The sequence below is a fragment of the Lipotes vexillifer genome, unplaced genomic scaffold (assembly GCF_000442215.2).
Source record: "Lipotes vexillifer unplaced genomic scaffold, Lipotes_vexillifer_v1.1 scaffold281, whole genome shotgun sequence".
In the NCBI taxonomy this organism is placed as follows: domain Eukaryota; kingdom Metazoa; phylum Chordata; class Mammalia; order Artiodactyla; family Lipotidae; genus Lipotes; species Lipotes vexillifer.
In genome coordinates, this window is record NW_006779624.1 from 711,121 (window position 1) to 732,199 (window position 21,079).

The 21,079-nt window shown below is 32.9% G+C and overlaps 1 protein-coding gene across 3 annotated transcripts; it reads right to left on the reverse strand.

Moving 5' to 3' along the window:
- Positions 1–12,064: 12,064 nt before the first annotated feature.
- LRRTM4 (leucine rich repeat transmembrane neuronal 4) lies at positions 12,065–17,291 on the reverse strand. Of its 3 annotated transcripts, none has more exons than XM_007452858.1 (3): positions 17,024–17,291; positions 16,607–16,686; positions 12,065–14,717 (listed from the first exon to the last, which is right to left on the reverse strand). In XM_007452858.1, the coding sequence occupies exons 2-3, from the start codon at positions 16,608–16,610 to the stop codon at positions 13,165–13,167; spliced, it is 1,557 nt and encodes a 518-aa protein (XP_007452920.1). In that variant the 5' UTR covers positions 16,611–16,686; positions 17,024–17,291; the 3' UTR covers positions 12,065–13,164. The 3 variants fall into 3 exon arrangements, with proteins under 3 accessions (XP_007452920.1, XP_007452919.1, XP_007452918.1); XM_007452857.1 differs by having other exon boundaries at positions 16,607–16,756; XM_007452856.1 differs by lacking the exon at positions 16,607–16,686 and having other exon boundaries at positions 17,024–17,283.
- Positions 17,292–21,079: the final 3,788 nt, after the last annotated feature.

A 21,079-nucleotide genomic window follows, 5' to 3' on the forward strand; every position in this document is an offset into this window, starting at 1 on the left:
TGACAGATTGTAGTGGGTTGAAGAATTGAGAGACTGATAAGGAAATATAGACTGGGATAGAATCTTGTAACAAGGTTTTCTATGAAGGGGAGGACTAAGATAGGGCAGTAGTAGAAGAAGGTATCAGGTTAGGAGAAAATTATATGCTGTTTATTTTTGAGTGTTAAGACCCAGGCATGTTTAAAATGATCTAGATTAGGAGTCAGCAAATTATAAGACATCAGCCAAATCCAGCTGCTGCCTGTTTTTTGCAAAAAAGGTTTTATTGGGACACAGATGTGTTCTTCTTTTATATATTTTCTATGGTTGCTTTCATGCTACAATGGCAGGGTAAAGTAGTTGTGACAGAAACCATATAGCCCACAAAGTCTAAAATATTTACTATCTGGTCCTTTCCAGAAATATTTTGCCAATCCCTTATAGATTAAAGAAATAATTTGGCTATATAAGGCAGTGAAATGTAAGATAAGAATGATAAGGTAAAATAACTTAGAATGTCAGAGAGTATTGGTGGAGGGACTCATTCATACATAGATGATATTACACCATGGGAAGTAGAACATTGATATAATTTCCTGTAGTTTGAAAGTAATGCTACTCAAGTTCTTTTAAGAAAACAATAAATCTGAAAACCTTCAGCAATTATGAACAAGAATAAATTAACAAAACTAAAATACAAAAAAGTACAACTAGAGAAGTTATACATCATTAAGGAATTTAAAATCTTATGAAAAAAGTACATCTAATACTTTAATGACTTTATTCTGGATTATTAGAATATGGATTGAAGAAACTCACCTGCCTCATTTACAGTTTCTAGTATAGTGGTCCACAGAGACTGAATGAACAAATACATGACTAGAGAAGATGTTTAAGAAAATGTAATTATTATATAAATCATTATATATGTTACATTTTCAATGAAATGGGTATTTTTCTAAGAAATCTAATTCAACATTCTGATTCAAGGACACAAAAAGGCAAAAAAAACCCAAAAACTGGAAAAAAATTTGTACCATTTTCTCAGTATTATATCCAAGAAGAGAACATGAAGGCAGTTTTGGGGGAATATTTTATAAATTTCAAGAAAAAGATCATGTCCATATTATTTTAACCATTTCAGAGCTAGAAAAAAGATAATAAATGTGACAACTGATAAAGAGAGCATAATTTTGAGTTCCCTTATTAGTAAAGAAAGATTTATAAATTGCAAACAAAAGTAGACACAATGAGAACTTATCTAGGAAATATATTATGAAAGAAACAACCATAATGTATTCCAGAATTGCAAATAACTTTTAACATTAGGAAATAAAAGTACATAATTCATAAAATGAATAACTAAAAGGTGGGGAAAAAATATAGAACTCATAAAAAGAGAAAAACGAAGTGCCAAAAAAATCACTAAGTAATACTTATGTCCATCCTGATAAATGTGTATTTTATAAATGAGACTATAGGTATGAAAAATGTGATAAATAAATTTTTACCTAAAACAAAGTATTTTATCCACTACTGTAAACACAGCACTGAGCCCAGTGTTAACAGATACTAATGTAGGTATACAATACATTTTTGTTGAATAAATAAGTGAATGAATAAATAGAATGATAAAGTATACAAAAACACAGGAGACAGTCTGTGTCACAATTAGAAAAAAAAATTTTGCTCCAGATCACCATAATCGTGTAACATTATTCTAGAAGATTCAGACAATACAATATAGAAAAATAAGTAAATAAGAAATGTAGCTATTAGAAAGCTAACACATTTTTTTCTTTACAAAATTATTTTTGAACCAGAAATTTCAAAAAAATAACAATCTACTGAAATTAAGGACTTGGTCAAAATATTGATAATAATTATACATGTATATATATATATATATGTTTTTATATACATATTAGAATCATAATAAAAAGCAAATCAGCTCATGTTTATTGAGGACGTAAGAAATAGATAATATAAATGGAGCTCTATGCCATTTTTATGCCATAACATTTATAGCATTTCTTTTTGATAACTGTAGATATTTCAATTATTTCCAAATGAATTAATCAATCCACATAATCCCAGTCAAAATATTGTGTGTGTGTGTATGTTGTATGTGTGAGTACCAGAAAAAAAGAGACAGAGAGAGAAAGATGTGAAATTTTATTTCAAATAAAAACAGTGATGAATGAACAAGACACTTAAAAATATATATGTGGAATTTAGCAGCAGGAGTAAAGACACACATAAAAATTTAAAAATATACTTAAAAACTATAAAAATGTAAACATATGATTCTGATATAAGAATAGAGAATGAACCCATGGGAAGAAGATAGAAAACACAAAACTGATGCAGATATATGAAAATTCTACATTAAAATGGTAAAACACATTTGTCATAATTCTTTAGTGATAAAAAACAAATTATCATTAGCTCCATGTTTCACGTGATATACTAAAGGATATTGTAGGTAGATTAAAGAAATAAATATAAAAATAGAATTATTGAGGGAGTGATCAAAACATAGTAAAAGTTTCCTTGAAGGATGGAAAAGGAAAAGCAATGTAAAAATACATAATGAAAACTAGTATTATTGTTGACAGCATGGACTATTTATATACCATATTTCAAAATAAGAAATCCAATAACACAAAATACACAGAAAAAATATTCTACAGCCTAAAGCCAAAGACATAAATATTAAACACTAAAAAAATTGCCAACTTCTTAAAAAAAAAGATAAATAATGTTGGTGTATATGTGGGAAAATAACTCTTGTACAGTTCATGTGGTAATACAAATAGGTATATATTTTTGAGAGAGTAATTTAGTGACATGAGTTAAATTTAATGTTTTCATTCTTTTGGCTATGAATTTTATCTTCTAGGAATCTATCTAGATGAGGAAGCCATTGAAGAAATATTTATAATGTGCAACAAAGCATCATAAAGGTTCAACAAAAAGGGAAGTGTAAGTAAAATATGACACTTTAGGGAAGTAATTTCTAAAATAGTATTTTTAAAAGTGACTCTATTCATCACAAAATGTTAACTTTAAAGTAACAGTATACTTTATGTAATCTATGCTACAGTTTTCAATGCTAAATTAATTGTATAAACACCCATATACACATATCTGTGCATATTATTAGATGTAAATGTAGCAGAATATTTAAAGTATTATCCCTGTGTAGTGGGATTTTTTTGATAATTTCTTGCTTATTTTTATAAATAATCTCATATTTTCAACATTTCCTAAACAAAGCATTCATTTAAAATTAGAAAATAACAAAAATCAGAACATGTCAGGTTAATCCACAAAATTATATTTATTCATATTTTAGAATAAGATTATCTCTTTGTTTACTATTGATAGAATAGTAATAGTTTGACAACATTAATAAAATAGTATATTTGCTTATGCAATTGATGACCATGTTCCAATAAATTCTAAGAAACACAATGAGAAAGAGAATGGATGCTATTTTTTTTCTAGGCCAATGATCCTTGCCAATCTTCATGTTTTGGAGGAAAACTGTATGCAAATTTTCAAGGAAGGTGTTATGCCAAAATTAAAGAGGAGATAGTTGGAATATTCGTTTAAAATCATCTCTTATCCTCTAATCATTTGAGAAAAGAAAGATAGACCATGAATGGATAGAGAGCTCAAAGAATTGCAAAAAGTCAGAATTTTATATTTACATTTTATATTCTCTTTTCTTTTACGTTTCTAGATTGGAGTCTAAGCAGTAATTCTCAAAAACTAAAGAAAATCTGGTTAGAATACTGTGGACCATATTCCAAGATCATAAAATTGATTGACAGCCTGGCAACTGGAGAGGGGAAAGAGATTGAAAAAAGTAAGTTCAGGGTTAATGTCTCTCTTGTCACTCTTCACTGCAGGACAGAAATTACAGTGGGAACAGCTACCACTGAACTGGCGTCCCTAAATGCAATGTGAAAAATGAGATTCTTGGGTGGCACAAGTCTAGTGCCAAGACAAGATGGGCATGGTTACCATATGGGACAGTAGAGTTAAAGCAGTAATCAATGTAGTTTGATTCAAAAGAGACCTATGATGTTGTCTATTTAACTATGGTGTCCTTTGAAAAAAGTACAGGAGCAGTCTACTAAATTCTTAGTCTGTATAAGTGGAAGACTGCTAGGTCAAGTGGACAGAAGTCTAACTTGAATCACAATACATTTACATACAGCTATTTACCAAGGTGACTGTGCATTGGGGGAAGTGAAGTAATCAGACTTTTGTGGATTACTGGGGACATCAACTCTGAAGGGACACTAATCTTGGAGATCCAAAACATCATTGTGGTCCCCTGGTCAGAGTACAGGCTCATGAAATCAATGGAGTTTTGGTTCAGATCCATTTCACAGTGGGTCCAGGGCATCTGTGACCCCATTATGTGGTTACTTCCCTCATTCTAGAATACATAATTGGAAGAAACATTCATCAGCTGGCAGAATTTCCAATTTGGAATAATTCTGCCTTTCCAATCACAAAGAAAACAACTTACTGTCTTCTCTAGTAATGCTAGCATTTTTCTTTATCTACAGCCTGCTTGTTTTTGTAAAGGACTTGTACCAGTGGTGCCCTCTATTTTACAGCACACAATAATAGTCCATGTGAAAATTTAAATATATTTCATTTTTAAGTATATCATAAATAATAGGAATTACATAACCATATATTTATGGAAAAATAAGAGCTCATATTATATTCAACCAAAATACTATTCACATCAAAGCATTAAACATATGTGTGTGTATGTATATACATATACACTAGAGAAATATCCAGTTCTTAAAATCACATATTAACTTATTCAAAAGGAATACCCTACATATTATTTGAAAATTCCCACTTGTCATGCATAAACACTTTGGGGAAATTAAAACTGCCTCCATTTGATAAGAAAATGAGCTGAAGGGCAATACTTGATCAGATTGGAAACTTATAAGTTGTTTCTATAACCCATTTCTTCTTTAGAGTTAATACCAATGAAATAATTGTAAATGCTGCTTTCTTTGAAACATGAAAAAGTATTCAGCCAAGGAAGTATTTTACAAACCCTGAGGTATTATTTAAATATCAATGTGTCTGGTACCCAAACTAAATTACAGCTCAGACAAGGGACTGAAAATTCAGTTTTATTATTCACTTTACTAAAAATGTAACCACAACACTTGTTTCTACATCAGGGAGTATTATAACCATCATTATAACTAATAATAACAATGAAAATAATACAGCCACATTGTATTTTGCAGTTTTCAGTAGACAGTAGGGCTTATGGCTAATAATAATTTATATTTACACTGAAGCTTTTTTATGGAGGAGTTCGGAGTGGTTTCCGAATAGTAGCTCATTAATCATTTCAACAAGTTAGTTGGAAAGTTATTATCCGAGTTCAATAGATGGAAAAATTATATCACAGAAAGTTCAGATATATATTTACTTGTCCAGTATTACAAAAGTAAAGCAAATCTCTGAGACCTCTTTTTCACCCCTTGATCTAACCACTGGATAAATGCAATTTTGGTCCATGTTGTGGTTTGACTATCAACCTAAAGTACTTTAAGGCTGACCTCTCTGCTATTACTTTTTCAGACCTATAAACACAGAAGAAAATAACAATATTTCATCTATGGAGACCATACCAAAAAAGATTCAGACATAATTAACTTATATTTCTATTATTTTTTTTAGTCTTATTAGGAATATTTAACAATAGCTGGTCTCGATTTAAAATAATGAATATCGAACAGTGAAATCCATCATGATCAACTTTATGCTGAAACAAACAACCAATATTTTCAAGCCTTCATTTGCACATAAATGTATTTAATAGGAAACAGTTAAAGGAAACAAGAAATCAACTTTTAATAATTCCTAGCACAGGAAATAATTAGATCTGCAGCAGAAAATGAAAAAAAAAAAAAAAAACCTTTCAGTAAATGTGACTTGAGGGAGGAAGGAGGAATTGAAAAAGCAAGCATAGAGTTTATACCCAAAGATTGTTTCTTGTTTGTTTGTTTTAATAAAATCAGTATAATTTCAATGATTTATCTGATGATATTTAATTTTAAAAGAAGGCAGCAAAACAGCAATCATTATCTTTTAAAATGAAAACATACAGTGAAGATGAATTAAGTAGTATTGACTTTCCAAAATAAAATGATTTCAAGCATTTTCCCTCTTTGTATTATTTGGTATTCCAAAATTAGTGTCTATATGGTTTTGCTCTAACATTAAAAATAACCTCAAAACGGAATCAATTCATAACATTATATATTTCTGTTCTGGAATACATTTCCTTACTGAGATGCTAAAAAACAGTGAGTTTTCTTTAAAAAATCCATTTATACTCATTTTAGCTTGTCTGTTTCAAATATTCAAATATATTGTAAAACCTAATACATTTTTTAGTTTTTATAATTCAATGAGATTTGAAGATCCTAACAACTGAAATAGTAGATAAAAAATGATAATTATAAATTTGTTTATGAAGTTTTGTTTTGATATTATAATTACTCGTTTTTTACTTTAAACTTCTCTTTTAAAAATCAAAATGACAAACATGTTTACTGTACCTTACTTTTTTCTACTAGAAGACTTTACATTTTTTTTTTAAATAAAAGGAAAATCAAAAGAGATGACCCTTCTTGCTAGGTTTAGTTATTACATCTTTACCCCTAACTCTAAAGTCTGAGAATTCAGTGAATATATGAAAGACTGAAATAAAGGAGAGAGAAGCTGTGTGGATGTCCAAAAATTCAGAAAACCATAATGATACATTGAGGCAATGAGAAAAGAAACATAAAGTTATTTTGATGCCATTAAATTTTTTAATGTTTCCTCCAAATGTTTATATTTGAGGCAATTTATGGGGACTGGTCAAGTTGGTAAAGAATGGGGTTTATTCAAAACTATAATATATATTAAGCTACTATCTGTTTACAACATATATTTTAGTATTTCAGAAATATTTATGTGGGATATATGGGTGTTTAATTGTACATGGTTGTTTAAATGTAATTATATTTCAAAGTTACTTTTTTATGTATGTTTAAGAATACCATTTATATAATATTAAAAGATATCTCATTTCCATGTACAGACAATAATGAATGCTAAATATCATAATCTTATTTAGTTATGCACGTGTTTATTGTTTATCTGATATCGAGACATCAGTTTTATTGTTTTTTGTTTGTTTGTTTGTTTGTTTTAGTCAAGCTTGTTCATAATTTTTGGACATGATTTTTTCTGAAAATTTTATATTCTCACCCTTACTTTAACCTTTTATTAATGTGTATTTGCTTTGCTGTCATTTCATTCCCAAACTTTACAAGTATTATAATGTGTAAGATTTGACTTAAAGTCAAATGTCTTACTTTTAAAGGACCATAATTTCTCTTGATGGTGGAAGCATTATTTTTAAACCACTTAGCAGGAGTATAACTCACATCCTTTTCACCTATAGAGCAGTTTCAAGCATATTAAAGCAGGTTATTAAAAAGCCAGTGATTCTGATATCATAGGAAATACTGTGCTTTTTCTCAATCTTCCTTAACTAACAGTTAACATTTTAATGGCTTATGGAGTGCATGAGAAAAATACCCTCACAATTTCTCTTTCATTTTAAGAATATTGATATATTATTAAACTGACTCAATGAATGGTAGATTTTTGGGTAATATAAAAAGGAGTTTTAATTTTTAAAACATATTCGGCATCTCTTTTATGCTTTTCACTGATCAAAAGACAGAATAATTTTTCAAAACTTCAAAACTGGTGATACACAGGTTGCTAGTGTTTCACCCTGATTTAGTGATTCATGAAACTCTAGAGACATGAAAATTCTGATGAGTCACCAAGTACGCAATGCTAATATTCCCAAGCAACTTCCAAAGCCTAGAGATATCTATAAATGTAATTATTGAGAACTAGGATGACTAGATTTTACTGAATATAGAAAAGTCACAGGATGAAAAATTCTGGAATCATCTAAAGATTACTGGGGTGTGTCAAAAGCTATCCATTCCTAAGACCAGAGTCAGACTTCTCAACTTGGGGATTTAGAGAGCAACCAATTATTAAAAACTTGTTCATGAGATGCTAATACGAGCTAATTCTAGAAAAAGGAATTGAACCGTTTATTGTCAGTTTAAAACCTGTCTTAAATTAGCCATGTTGGGCCTTCTTGGCAGCTGGCACTCTTCACCAGTACTATCCGAAGACTAATAAAAATTGTATTCATGAATGAAATTTAGTTGGATCAAATTTAGACCATAGATTTTTTAAAGTCATATTTTAAATGCTTTCAAAATAACTAGTTATTTGGAAGAATTTCGAAGACATATAAGTGTGTCTGTGTGTGCTCACATGTGTGCATGTGTGTAATATATTTTGCCTTCAAGCATGAAGACATTGTATGGCTTTTCACCTGAGCATGCCACCTTTTAGTAACTCAAGAAGTTCTCTCTCTCCTCATTGACAATGAATATAAATAGCTCAGTTTTTCCTCCACATCCCATATTGCTTTTGTAGTCCTGGGAATGACCACTAAGATTTTCCAAAGTTGACTATTCTGAGGAATGATTTGAGTTGGGATATATTGCACTAGTTGAATTACACTCATTCAGTGATGGTTCACAGAGAAATGAAATGACTCACCCAAAGTCACAGCAAAATGGTAATGTGTAGTATAAATTATGTTTTTTTCAAAAAAGAATGCTAGACTATCTAGACATAAGATATATATATATAATTTTAGAGATGATTAAACATTTATTCTTAAGAAGTATTTTCCTAAGTAACAAATTCCAGTAACCATGACCCAAGATTTTATTATTAGTATTTCAAGTGTTCAAAATGAACAAAATATACTTATATTTTCCCTCTATTTCTTTATATGAGCACATACGCTTACTTACATAATACACACACACACACACACACACACACACACACACAAGCATAGACTTCCTTTAAATACACAAAGTATAGTTTCAATTTTGTAACATTTTAATATGACACAGTAGTAGTCAGCCACCAAAATTAACTTTGTTTTCTACAGCTTTCTATTAGTAAAGTGTATTAAACTCAGTGATACTGGGCCTGCTTCACTTAGAATCCTCTTTGAATATATTATGATTTTTAGTTATCGGAAATTCATTCAGTATACTTCAAAATGTCAATTTCTACAGTGTAGAAAGAAGTTAATATTCCCCTTTAAATCAGTAGTTTGGATACGACCTAATACCTTCAATAAATATAAGTTGTTAGAAATGGTCTATACCACCCACTGCACAGCAGTGAAAGAAATAATATAAGCCCTAAATGACAACCAATTTATTTTTATTTTACTTGATTTTGAATAGTGTAACCAAAATACTAAATATTTGAAAAATATGTACCTTAGGGTCACCTATATTCCCATTTCCCTAATGACAGCACTGTTAGCATTATGGTATCATTAAACTTTATATTTTAATTACTTTTTCTTTAAAACACTCTGAACGCAGGATCTCTTTAGAGACCACTTTCATTCATGTTAAGGTTTTACCAATTTCAATTTTTTTTTAATTCAAAAGGCAAACTCTCTTGGCTTATATTCACAATTACTAATTTTAGAAAAGTCCTTGCTATTTTCAGCTAATAAAACATATCCTAGAAGAACCAGGTATTCAAAATTTTGTTTTGTATAATCTTTAAGTAAAAATTTGGTATGAAAAATGAAGTAACTTTATAATTCTTATATTTTTTTATGAGCTAAAGCTATCCAAAGTTTCACAAGCTATTTTCAAAAGTAATTATTTGCAATTTTCTCTGTCAGTGGCACTAAGTTTTAGGCAAAGCTGTATCCTTTTGGTTTTAAGTTCTCTTCTCTGAGCACATATTGAGAACAAATTAAATGATTCAGTTCAACCAAGCACACTGATCCCCTCAAAGTATGACTGAAATGTATCTATCTATTGGAGTTGTGCCATATATCATATTAATTATTCATAGCTATCTACTCTAACCCTCTTTTATAGATATAAGAAAGTTTTACTGCCTAAATTATTATGATATTCTCCTTCAGATTATTATCATATAATGTGCACATGGAACTTTAAAATTTTAAATTTATAAAGATCAGAGCCAAAATTATTTACTTTATAAATTGCATGCTAGATGTGTGTGGTGGCTCACAGACATTATTCTAAGGAAGACTGTTAATATTTTTATTTTCTTCTTAAAGGAAATAGACAAAATGAATATTTTAACTATATTTAGATTATGATAATTGAAGGAAACATCAACTATATAAGTGAAATTTTCAATTTAATGTAATTTTTTTCAAGGCACTATCTTAGAAAATTAGCATTTGGTGCTAAGTTTTCTAGTTAAATATTTATGGCTTTATTGGGTAGAGTTGGATGTTTTGAATAAAAAACCTACCTCACAAAAATGTATTATAAATATATTAATGGTTCACTATTTTTCTAAGCTATTGATACGTGAGGTTTCTCAAAACACCACCAGCCCTAAACTCTGCATACCTCCACTGTCCTAAAAAGTCATAAACTTGGGCAAATCGGTTCTCTCTTTTGGCTTCATTTTGTAGAGAACTTTTCTCAACAAGAGAAATTTTACTCTGGGGTGACAAAGAAGTAAGGGAAAATTATTGTTTTCATAACAATTTCTAAGAATCTACTTTTCCTTATTTCTTACTTTTATCTGTAACTGTAATATACTGAACATTGATTACACTGACAAAAAGGAGGAGTGGCAGCTACACTTTGTTTCTGTGTATTTGTGTTTCAAAACAAGTTAATATTCATTTAACCCATAGCTTTATTGGACCCCAAGCACTCAGAAGTGGAGTTAATGGTCTCAGATGTATAGCCAACCATTTTCTACTTTTTAGGGCATGGAGAGTTTGACTACTTCAGTAGGGCTACCATTTCAACTCAACAGCTTCATTATAACATTTAATTAATTTTTTCATTACTTAATGCTGTAACACCACACCCAACCCCAACAATGTCACTGCAATTTCAGGACCATAAACATCACTCTACAGAACACATATAATATCAAAATGTATTTTTAAACACTTTTTTACAGAATGAAATATGTTTTTATTTTGTTTCTATCATGGTAATGCCTATGGTCTTTAAAGGATAATCTCTGGAATTTAAGATCTCTGGAAAAGTTTTAGAACCACTTGTTCTGAAGTGCTAGCTCTGTAAGAATCTTTCTTGGTGATTCTTACAAATAAAAATCACCATTCTAATAAAAACATTAAGAGAAAATGAATGAATGGAACTGGATTTTCCTTTTCTTTTTATATTACTAGTTTTTAAGAAGATCTCAAAATAGAAGACAAATCTAGAATAAAGCAGGATGAACTTGTTTTGCTAATATTCACAAATATTATATAAATGTCAGCCTGCAATAGAAACATCAAGCCTTGTTAGACTTTTATATAAATTTTTTTATTCTCTTTAATTTTTAAGGGCAATTGCTTATACAGCTTTCTTTCAGGAATTTATTGTCTGGGATTACTTTTCTTATTTTCAAACAAAAAGAGGAGAAAATGAACTCTGCGAAGAACGGCTCCATATTCTAAATTACACTGAGCTGGAGATTACTTCAGACTCAGTGCTTTGTCTGAAAACATTTTCATTAGCATCTGCATTTAGGATTATGGAAAGATTTGGGAATATATTATCAAAGAGCAATTTATATTTTTCAACTCTTATAACTAGTATTAAAAAGGGCAAAGTCTTTAAATTGTCATTAAAACTTTCTTTCGAAAAAGCAATCATGTAAAATTGGATACTAAGATGATGCAGAGACAGAACTTTACCTCTCTTTACTAATTTATTCTTGTAACAAGGCCTAGACAGTCACAGTCTTTGCACTTTTTGATCAACTTTACGAAGTAAAGAATAATTTGCATCCAGTATTACTTATTAACAAGTTGGAAATCTGTGACCGTTTTCCTACTCATAAACACATTCCTATATGTGACCTTTAAAATTAAATAATCAGACACTGATCCAAACTTATTCTCATGAAAATGAAAATAGTATAACATGAAATGCCTTCATTTGAGGTGATTGTTACAGAAAGGGAAAATACTCAGAACCCAAATCTCTCTCTTTTTATTTATAAATATTTGCATCACTTAGTTTTGGATTAGTTTAACAAGAATACACATTATGTCTTTGGGGATGACAGCAACACTGACAAACAGTCCCTGTTATGTCTGTCATTATGTTATTGCTAAATCATCCACAACTTCATGACCTGATTTTAGTTACCAGGGACAAAGCCAAAATGTAGAATTTAAGTTTCATTCTGATTACATACATAAAGCCAGCACTTAAGAAAACCTTTGAGAAGTGATCTATGTCCAGTAATAAAAAAACAAAAAATAAAATGGAAAGGAAAGGAGGAAGGAAGAAAAGAAAAGAAGGAAGGGAAAAATAAGGGAAGGAAGGCAGGACAGTAGGAAGGAAGGAAAGGAGGAAAAAACACATCTTTAAACGCCTTAATACAATTACACAATAGGCCTGACATTCTCTATGCTGGTATAATAACTAAATGGCAAGTAACACAGAAACAGTTATCCCTATGAGATCCCTGTTGCATGCTTTAATTAAAACTAAAAAATGTACAACAAAATCAACCCTTGGGTAAATTGCTCTTTGGTTTAAATCTTCATTACCTCCTGGAATTTTGGTAAAGTCACTTTGTTTTTAAATTAAGGTGGCCCCTCCTTCTTTACTTGATTACAAAAGTCAAACAACAAGAACCAGACATAAATTTTAGGATGAAAAGAGTTTTGTATGTATGTGTGTTTGTAAGTCCAACCCCTGTATACAAACTGTTGAAAAACAGATGTTTTAACATAGTGCTTTATTCCAACTTAATATCATCCTTGAATGAACTTCCTTCAAGTTTCAACCATTTAAGGAAAAAAAAAAAAGCAGTCAATTTCCTGGTGGTTGTAATTTAATTAAGTAACCTTTCACACTGAGCAAAACCCAAAAGCAAAAGGGTCATTACTCTTTCTAGTGATTAGAGACATCTCTAGAGCTTCAAACATTTACCTCTCCTTTCCCACAGTAGAAACGCTTTTAGGAGGATCATGGTTCATACCTCACATTCCCTGGAGCCAGAGATGGTATATGTGCAGGGCCCAGATCCATTAACCGATATATCCATGGTCTCAGAGTTTGTAGGCTTGTAGTCCACATAATACTCCTGTAAAGGGGAATTCATTTGTCTTTCAGACTCTCTGGTCTTTTTCCGCCGCCTCTTCATAATAGAATGTTGCTGAAGTTGTTTCATGCTGGCTGGGTAGCGTTTCCAAGACACATAGATTACCAAGAGGATCATGGCCACCGAAAGAAAGAGAGCCACGCTCCCTGCAATAATTTTGTGAAATGAAACATGCTCATACTCTTGCTCTGTGCCAGGAATCTGAAACCCTGGGGAAGGGCTTGGTGTTTCAAGGGTGGACTGGCTGGGGTCAGATTTTGAGGTTGTCGGTTTAGGGATAATTAAAGGCTTCTGGGGAGTTTGGGGCACAAGCTGTGATTTTTCTGTGTTGACCACCTGGACTTCAGAACAGATATTATATGTTTCCACTGCATCACTAACCTTTTCACCTTGGATATGCTTAGGTCCTGCACATATCATGGTGCTTTCCTTATTTCCTTTAAAATTCTTAAGCCAATAAAATAGAGGACAAATGCTCCGACTGCATTCCCACATATTCCCAGACAAAGTGATGGATATTAATGATATCCACGCATTGACAGTTTCCTGTGAGATGTTGGTAAGCTTGTTGGAATCCAAATTCAATTTTTGCAAATTGGGCAAACATTTAAATGTGCCTGGCTCAATTCCTTGGATATCATTCCCTGATAAATCCAAGTTGTGTAAGGAACTCCAAGTCCATGTCAAGCCTTGGCTAATGGAGCGAATCCTGTTCCATTGTAAGTAAATTGAGCGGAGGTTGAAGAGACGTGGAAAATGAGCAAAGTTGATCTTGGAAAACTGATTGTGCTCCAAGTGGAGCTCTTTTAACTTCAACAGGCCAGCAAAAGCATTTCTGGACAAGCTTCGAAGACGATTATAACCCAAATCCAGAAAGTCGAGATTTCGACAGTCTTGAAAAACTCTGATGGGCACTGTCTTTAACGAGTTAGATCTCAAGTGCAAAATGATGAGTTTCCGAAGGCCTTTAAATTGTTCAGATTGCAATGTCTGAAGCTTATTGTAGGAGAGGTCCAGACTGCGGAGATTGGGAACCAGGTGAAACGTTTTATTGTGCAGATAGGTAATTTTGTTGGAGCTTAGAATTAATTCTTTCAGTCTACGGATCCCTTGAAATGCATCTTCATCCACTGAGCTAATGTAATTATGGTCAAGATAAAGCCATATAAGCTGGTTAAGGCTGGCAAACTGATTGGATTTGAGTTTCTGAATGCTGTTGAACCTTAACGATAAGCCTTGTGATCCTCCAGAAATGTTCTCAGGGATATCTGTGAAAGCATGAGACTCACAGTACACAATTTTGCCATCACATCTGCAGTTCTTTGGGCAAGCTTTCTGAGCCCCCGTGAGCATAACAAGCAGCAGTGTAGGAAGTAGCACTAGCACTACACACATGCCTCTCAGCTGCGTAATTAAATGGAAACCTACAATATTAAAAGAAGACAAATGCACATTGTAAAGCTATTAATGTAAATCACCACCAGCTTACCAATATCAGGGGCAATTCATCTAGTGTAGTAATGGGACAGTTGATTTAAGAACAATGTATTTGACACTGAAAGCTTTATTTTCTTCAGTGTTGCATGTTTGCTATTTAGGTTTCATGTTTTCTTCCTTGATTTCCAAATCGCCACAGTGTCATAGAACTAAGCACGGCTTCCTGAGTTTCAGGAGTTCATACGTGCATCAACACTGAAAAACACCGAGCCTATCTTATCATATAATGGCAACATTTAATAACATCAGTGTTTGTCTAGTCACTCTATTGAACACCAGTACCAAAAGGAAGAGTACTAAGTCTTCTGGTAATGGGAAAAATGTATCTTAGTAAGCCCTGTACTTGTACATCTTTCTTAGTTGAGTAAAGAGGCTGTGATTTGGCAAAGGAGCTTCAGTAAACTGTCAAGGTAACCCAAGTTCTCCTTGCTTGAAATTGCATCCTTATTGCATAATGAGATAACCATATAGGAGCTCTGAAAAAATGTCCCTGGTACCAGTATAAACAGCCAGTGAAGCATAGTATGAAGACTAGTAACAGCAGGAGGTACTCTCAATGTGTTAATAAGCATATATGCTCTCAACATTCAGGAAGAGATTCCTACTGAGGCTCTCCTGCTCAGTGGTCACTGGCTCAGTGTCCTAACTACTAATAACACAGAACACTCCAAAGTTATGACTATCAAATTCTTATTAAATATTTGCATAAAATACAAAATAATCTTGTGTAGCACTAGTTTTTTTTCTGATATATTTAACACAGTTGGTTTTGCAAATTTGGGGTATAAACAAGCAGAAAAACAGCAGACTATTATTTCCCCCCTATCCCAACCTGTTCAAATTTCTCACTGACTTTTTTTTCTCCCCAACCTCCATTAACTTCAGAAAACCTGCAAAGTTGCAATCTATTGGCACTTATGCTGCATTTCCAAGTCATAGCATGTTAAAGGACTTCTTTCCTCTGTCAACAGTAGATTTATTATTTCTTAGCGGTGAGGGGAAAAAAAAATACCTTGTGCTGCAGTTTCTTTATTAATCTTAAATATTCATGTTTTTAACCAAGAGGCAATCAGCCAAATCCCTAATTTTAAAAACAAAACAAACAAACAAAACTTCTCCTTTTACTGTTAAGAGTTTTTATTTTTTTTTGAAACCCGATCTTGCTCTCTGTCCTCTTGCCAGCTACAGACTCATTGAAATACATTCCAGCTCTCCCAGACAGGAAAAAGGGGTGGGGGGGTGGGGGGGAGCCAGTCACACTTGAAAAAATAAGACTGGCAAATGACTGCTGGAAATTTGGAAGCTGTGTTCAGGGTACATCTTCAAAGATAAAACAAGCCCTTGTGCGACGGAAATTTGGAGCTGTGTTCAGGGTACATCTTCAAAGATAAAACAAGCCCTTGTGCGACCTCTGATAAAGTAATGACCCCACCCCTACACACACGCAGTAAAGTGTTAACAATCTTCCTGACAGCAACCAGAAATACAAGCATGGTTAATATTATCAAGAAATAGAAGGAAACATAACATTTATCTCACACTCAATTCCCAAGCCAGGATACGCATTCAGAAGAGACAGTCTGAAAGATATTTCTCCAGTCTGTTTAAGTCCATGTTATGCATTTACAGTTTAAAAAAACGAGAAAAAGGAAAACGATCTAAAAATATAATAGCAACTATAGTGAGTCAACTGGCAAACTCCGAGGCTGCCGCTTTTTGCCTGTTTTCCCGTCTTTTATCGGCTAATGCCACGACTGAGAATACGAAGCCAAGAGGATCAGCTTTACTAAGAAGGAAACAACAAAAGTTCACTTACCCATCCTTTGTCATCCAAAACGGTTCCCCCCTCTCTCAGCTTTCTTCTTGTTTGGTCTCACGTGTTGAAACCACCACCACCTTCATGATACAGTGCGGCTGTCATTCACACCATTCTGATCCCACATGTGAGCTAGTAGCCCCATACAAACTTCCCCAGAGGGGACAGACAAAAAAATATATATACATATAGGAAAAAAAAAATCAGCACGTAGTGGGATGGGGGGCAGGGAGAAGGAAACAGTTGGGGGTGGGGGAGGGCCTCTAGGCTCTGAGCATCATTGTGTAATTCACCAGAGACCCATCAGCAGTAATTGGCAATCTGTGCAAAAGAGCTACAGCCCATCTCGAAGGTAACCAACTTCTCTGTAAAAAGAGAGGAAAAAAAAGAAAAAGAAAAAGAAAATCTTCAGAATACCTGGCATTCCTTATTGTGCTGGCTTTTGCCATTCCCAGATAAAGCAAATCATCCTCTGGATTTTCAGTTCTTCAAGCAAGTAGGCCTCCTGTGCTGTATGAGACCCCAGTTTAAAAGCTATGCAGGCTAGGTTTATCCATTTAGCTGGTCAGGTTTAAAGTGTTTTGTAGCTGTGCTGAGAGGCAGGCCTTGTCTAATTCAGAAGGCTTTCCAGAGACTGATGTTGCTCAGAGCTTGTTGGTGCTAATGCTTGAGTTTGTGATACACTGAGTGCCCTCCGCTGGAGAAAACAGATTGCACATTAAAGACAGGAACAAGTGAGCCTGTCAGTGGTGTGCAGCCTTCCCTCTTTCAGAAAGGGAAATTAAAGGCACAGGATCACTTTTTTTTCTCTGATAATATGTGTTATGAAAGGTTTATGCCAAAGAGTTCCATTCAGTGATTTCAAATATTAAGTAAAATACTGCATCTCTAAATATTGTTCAATTAGTAGTTTTTAAAGTTTCCTTGACCTGATTTTTTTCTACATATATCACAGGGGATATATGTTTTTTAACAACAGAAATAATTTCAGTTTTATTTTTGTTGATGTTGGTTTGTTTTATTTACAGAGTTTTAAGCAAACCACAAGGAGAAGCAGTCTTTTTTTAGTAGAATTATGTTTATTTTCATTCAATAACTTCATTCAGCCTGTTCAATGTCCATATTTCCATTACTCTCTTGATGGGTCATATGGACAGAGTGCTCAACAGGTATAAACAGCCCAAACTGAACCTCATTAGCCATATATGCAGAATTCTAATGCATTAGCCAGGAATTAATAGAGGCCTTTCCCTTGAGAATAAAGTCATACTCAAAGAAAAATATCACATTTAAAGATAGTTACATTAAAAAAATTTAGGTCTAACTTTTAAATTCCCAACTTTTGATAATAAAATATATTCTGCAATTTTGCACATTTATTGAGGATTCTAGATCATTACTTTCAAAAGTGCACATTTGTGGCCTAAAACAGTCATCTTTATATACTATATTACCAAATGTGCATGTAACTAAGAGAGACAATGTTAGGTAAGAGAATTCCTACTTCACATCCTTATTGCAATCACTGTCTTTAAAACTCATTTACTTTTTTTTTTTTTTTTTTTTGCGGTACGCGGGCCTCTCATTGTTTTGACCTCTCCCGTTGCGGAGCACAGGCTCTGGACGTGCAGACTTAGCAGCCATGGCCCACGGGCCCAGCCGCTCCAAGGCATGTGGGACCTTCCCAGACTGGGGCACGACCCCGTGTCCCCTGCATCGGCAGGCAGGCAGAATCCCAACCACTGCACCACCAGGGAAGCCATCATTTACATTTTAATGCAAGGTTTTTCCTATGCAAGTCAGTTATCATAATGGGCAATTCCAGAAAAACAAAAGCATGTGAGTTCTACATCATTGTTGTATTTCTCTAATTTTTACAGAATATCCTCAGAATTAGAAGGGATAAAATTATATAATACCCAAAATATGTATTTTTTTTAATGACACAATTTCCTTAACTTGTACTAAACTTTTAAAATAATTGTGTAACTCATTACCTCCATTTTGTTTCTCTTCTTATTTATTCCATAATCTTCTGGGAGATAATTTTTTGGAACAATCTAGAATAATGACCCAATACAATACAGAGAGAGACTGCTAGATAAGTGTGCTAACCTAATTTAGCAGGTGTGGGAAGTATAACTGAATTTTACATAAGCATGTAGGATTACTGTGGATCATTGGAAATGGATATTTTTAGAAATAGTCATTGATTTCAGATTGTCTACCAAAATATTAATAAGTAAGGGGGGTTTATCATATGAATAATATATATTATTTAATTCAGATTTATGAGTAAGCAATATCAGGCAATTGCTTAATTACAAGGATTTCTCAAGGAACAAATAAATCCTTTTCTCATTAACTGATACCTAAATTTCTACTTTACAAAGTATACCTTTGGTTTAAGGCTTAATACTTATTAAATGCAAATGAACACCAAAAGAGATTAATGAAAAGTATATACCTTTCTAAGGAAATTAACATAAATGATACACATATAATTTGTTTATAGTATTGTGGTTTACATAGAAATAAAACCCCATCTAAATATTCAATGATAGAGGATTAGTTCAGGAAAGTTAATATATTCATGAACTAGAACACATACTGCCATTGAAATTAAAATGGTTTGTATTTGCTGAGAGGGAATGAGGAGCACAATGTATAAAGCAAGAATAGGAGGGGCGGAGAACACAGGTACTAATAATTATAGGGAGTCTATATCTGTACATATTTTTATGTGCATGGGCACAAAATAAAGCAGATTTTCCTGGGAAATTAATTTTGGGTGTACTTCATTTCATTGTTTATGATTTTTTCATTTATTTGTAGTTTCTATTTTTTTTTAATATAATGAATATGTGGTACCTGAGATGTTTATATACGTATGTGTATGTTTGAATGAAAGACATGAGAACAGTTTTGATAGTAGCTTGGAAAAATCTCATGGTGTTACCCACATTTATGGTGTAATAACCAGCTAAAATTTAAATTTTGTTTGAAGTACTAAGATCTAATATATGTGTATTCCAAAGGAAATACTAGACCATACACAGAATTTATAAAGAATCTTGTCAAAAATCAGTTACAGTTCTCCTGAACACACTATAAGGATATTAAAGGGTAGAGAGAGCTGAGAGTAACAAAGGGTATTGTGTGGAGGATTTCTTTGGAAAGAGCTGTCGCTGTATTACCACATGTGCATATGCATAAGACACACACACATAAACACACACACACACACACATCCCCTCACCCAAAAGAAGGTGGAGGGGATGTCAGCTCCTCAGCTTAATTGTAGTGCAAGGGGCTTCTTCAGGCAACTTGAAGAGCTTGATATGTCTTTTTCCCACAGTGAGCCAAGAACTATAGAATGGAATCTGGCTCCTGTCTGAGAAATCCAGAAGATAAAAAATGGGTTTGCCAGAGCAAAGAAGAGTTAATTTAGTATTGGGATTGGCTTTCACTTTCAGGGTTTGTCTAGATAAAAATATGTACAGGTATTTTCCATGAAAGAGAGGTGGGTTATGAGACAGAGAGAGAGAGGGGGAAAGTTCAAGCCATTTTAAATCCTGGTGATACCCCCAACAGAATGAATCTGTGTAAGTGCATTATCCAAACAACATACAGATAAACAAAAAACAAATAGAAACCAGTCAAGTTTGGAAAGGTACCAGACATTTGAAGAAAAAAATGTGTCATCCTTGTCATGGGAATAATAGCCTCTTAATGAGGCTATTAAGGATCTATCAATGTGTCCGTGAGAAAGATAAATATTTTTGACCTCTGCTAGGCCCAGAGATCAAATAAACCTTTTTACAATTGTACCAGTCAACCAAAAATTTCCTGGGAAGGTCAGAAACAGCAATAAGTAAGTGTGGGAGGAGGTGAGCAAGAATGAGAGAAGCTGACTTCACTTCCTCGTTTTTCCTAGGTAGAAGATGGCCCATTTGCAACTGGTCTTCCAGGGGAACAGGGGGAGAATGCTTAAGCCTTATATGAAATAAGAGGTATTAATTTATATGATGGACAATATTTTCACTTACTAAATTGAGACATTATGAACTAAGGATATAATAGGAATTTTTGTTACCTCAAAGAGAATTCACTAACCTCCTTTTGATAATTTTAAATCAACAATGGTAGGAGTCTTTACACAAAGGAAATCCACAAAAGCTAAAATTTAAGGCATGATCTATTGTTTTGTTGAGTGTCTAGTATTAAGAAATTGATGGAGGAAATATTAGTATTACAGATTAATCTTAAAAGTACACTGTATCTGTAGCCATTTAATTACAAATAGCACAAAAATTGAGACATATCTTTCCAGTATTTGAAAACTATTAGCTGATTGAGCAAAGAAATTTCTCGTGCCATTGCCAAGCAAAATGCCAACATTTGTCTATATTATTTCATTTTTGTCCTACTCATTAATGTATCAGATGTATTCACGTTGGACACATGTTGCCC